Below are 2,908 nucleotides of genomic sequence, written 5' to 3'. Positions count from 1 at the left end.
GACTTGATTATATTTGTGCTCATTGTTCTCCTGGGTTGCAGGCAGGTCAGGCTTGTCCCTGACATCAGGTTTTGTAAGGTTGTGGGAATGAGGCAAGAACTATATTTTCTCTTCTGTCAGATCTCCTGTGGCTCTAAGCACAGTGTCTTATAAGTAAAAAGTGCTAAAGACATGTTTGCTGGTGTGTTCACTGATTAACGCGCCAATCTGCAGTCTCAGAGGGATTGTGCGTCCCTGCCCAGAATGCTGGGGCTTAGAGAAAAGAAAAGAGGGTTTGTAATCAGAAAAATCCTAGCTCTGCCACTTATTATCTATGTGAATCTGGACAAGTTAACCTCTTGGTGACTAAAACGGGGATTATTAACAATATTACTTGTCTCATGGGGTTGTTGTGAGACCCGAGTGCTTAGCAAATATTCGGAGTTATTATAGCTATTATTATCATTATGAAGGTTATGTATGACAAATGCTCAGTATGTGGGAATATATATTAGGTATCCTGGTTCTCTATTTCTCTGGAACCCAGACAGTTCTTTCCAGAGAAGATTGATTGCTTATAATCAGCCCTGAGGAAATGGCTGTTTATTGAACTAACCAGACCATGAGGTTTCTATCCAAACTCCTCCTCTCTAAGTGGTAGTAAAGTCAGATGACATATGCAGATTGTCTTTGTGTCTGCTTCTCTGCCTAACTTTGGCCCCCTCCTTCCTCACTTCCTTCCTGGTCCAGTTCAATGCAACTGAATTCAATGATCATTTACAGAGCACTGTTATATGCTAGCTACTGGGCTGACCCTGGAGGTACAAAGAGAAATAAGTCGCTCAGCCCAGGAAACTCCCAGCCTCCCAGCTCACTCCCACTTAACCTTGTACCTGCACCTCTCCTCATACGTACAGGCCCCAAGGGAAGGTGAAGGGAGAAGCCACAGCTCCGAATTCCCATGCCTCCTTTGGTGACCTGGGATGAGTCCCTTACTCTCCTAGACCAACAGTTTCTCCTCTGTAATAAAAGGGTGTCTATTTTGATCATAGATGAACATCCCCTCTTGGAAGAGGGCCAATTTAGAAAAACATTTAACATGTTTATGGGAAACATATTTAAAATGAAAACAGCTTTGTTGAGTCACATGGAGTAGGAGTTGCGGGTGGGTGAAAATATTTTGAAAATCAGAAAGTGATCTACAAATGTCTGTTTCTTGCCATCAGTAGGATTGCTATTAGATGAAGTGTACAAAGTGACTTTGCCAACAGGTAAGGCTGCTGTCTGCAAACCCTTTGGTGGTGAGGGGAGTGGAGTTTAATATATTGTTGGTCTCTTGACTTTCTGCACATCTTGTGAGTAAGGCGTTATCTATACTTTTGTTCTAGACTCCTTTTAGGGATGTTTCCACAGTGAACAGTCTTAGAAGATACAGTGTCTCCTTCAGAACAGGGCAAACATGCTTACTAACCAGTGTAAAAGACTCAGGCTCCCTAAGCTCAGGGTTCCTCTCCAGTAACACAACCCACTCTGTGCACAGGGACCTGGCCCTCTCACATGCCCTCGGAATGGGCAATTGGGATTTGGGGAACTGGTATAAATACCGATGCTGTGGCTGCTGCTACTGCTCTGAGTAATACACTTCCTTTGTCTCTGGCACAGGAATATCATGTCATCTGCTAGCATTCATGATACTGTAGCATTATAACTTGTTAGCTTTAAGATAGAGTAAAATCTTGGGCCCTTCACAGTTCTTGATCGCTAGTCTACCACCTATGATCACTCTACGGGGAAAGGAGAGTTGAATGCACTCTGCTTGTTCTTGTATTGGTGAAAGATGGGTAAATGGCCTTTTGAGGAGTCCCCATTGTTCCATATGGAGCCTTGTCTAACTCAAAGTCTTACATGATTAGGATCATACCCCTACTCTGTGTTCTCAAGTAGATGGGCCCAGAAGCTGAACAGATACATTCCAACCCCTGAACTGCTTTGTAATTCATGATTAAGATGGATTATCTATAAGGGCTTCTTAGAGCAGCCAAATGGCAAATGCCTTCTCAAGGTGCTAACCGTGGGAACATTTGGTTTGAGAAGTTGAGCCCAGATGGAATTTGCCCAGTTTCAGACTGGGACAGGGTTACAAGCTTACTGATCTCTGTTGCAGCCTGTCTAAGTCTCAGGAGCTTTTTAGGAAACAAATGGTCAGGCTTTGGACAGACAACATTTGGAGGCCCTAGCCTTCTTGGATTAAAAAGTCTACATGGATCTGCATGGAATTTCTCACTCCACTGGCATAAGAAAACTGGGAGCTTCCTGCATTTATTAAAGAGGAGGCCAGGTTCACACTTCCTACCTGGGTAGCTTGGATGTTCACATTCCCTTCTCTTAAGAGCTTCCAGACGACAGCCATGTCTTCATCTGTCTCCGCAGAAGCCAAGGGAGTGATCATCACGGCGGTATAGCCAGCTTTGTTCTGATGGTCTACATTGCAGACTCCTGCAAAAGAAGCAATGAGCACTGGAAGAGCTCCTAAGGGGCTAGAAGCAAGACTGCCTTAGCCTATTCAATAGTACACTGCCTGCTGGTTAAAATAGAAGGAGGTCTGACAATTAAGTTTGTGAACTTATCCTAGAAAAAGTGCTCATACCTTATTGCTGAATATCACTATGGTCATCTTCAAAGTACTCCCGTTGGGACGCTATGCACCGATGCCAGTGCCTACTCCACCTTTCAAAGCAATTTTGGAACTCTTTTTCTGGAATGGTGATTAGAGCTGTCATTGTATTACCCTTGATGTCCTGAATGTCATCAAAATATCTGCCTTTCAATATTTCCTTTATCTTTGGGTGAAGAAAGAAGCCATTGGGGGCCAGATCAGATAGGTGGGGAGGGTGTTCCAATACAGTTATTTGTTTACTGGCTAAAAACT

General features: G+C 43.7%; 1 protein-coding gene across 1 annotated transcript in view; it reads right to left on the bottom strand.

Annotated features, from left to right (window-relative positions):
- The window catches only part of KANK4 (KN motif and ankyrin repeat domains 4), a gene marked incomplete at its 5' end in the record, with an annotated part of 35,803 nt that overhangs the window by 12,362 nt on the left and 20,533 nt on the right, over positions 1-2,908 (bottom strand). Inside the window, one exon of the mRNA XM_019655478.1 lies at positions 2,333-2,475. Coding sequence (XP_019511023.1) covers positions 2,333-2,475 — 143 coding nt within the window. The remainder of the gene's footprint in view (positions 1-2,332; positions 2,476-2,908) is intronic.

The sequence above is a fragment of the Hipposideros armiger genome, unplaced genomic scaffold (genome assembly GCF_001890085.2).
Source record: "Hipposideros armiger isolate ML-2016 unplaced genomic scaffold, ASM189008v1 scaffold_240, whole genome shotgun sequence".
Taxonomy (NCBI): domain Eukaryota; kingdom Metazoa; phylum Chordata; class Mammalia; order Chiroptera; family Hipposideridae; genus Hipposideros; species Hipposideros armiger.
The sequence above is the reverse complement of the archived record's forward strand: the minus strand, read 5'-3'. Positions and strand labels throughout refer to the sequence as shown.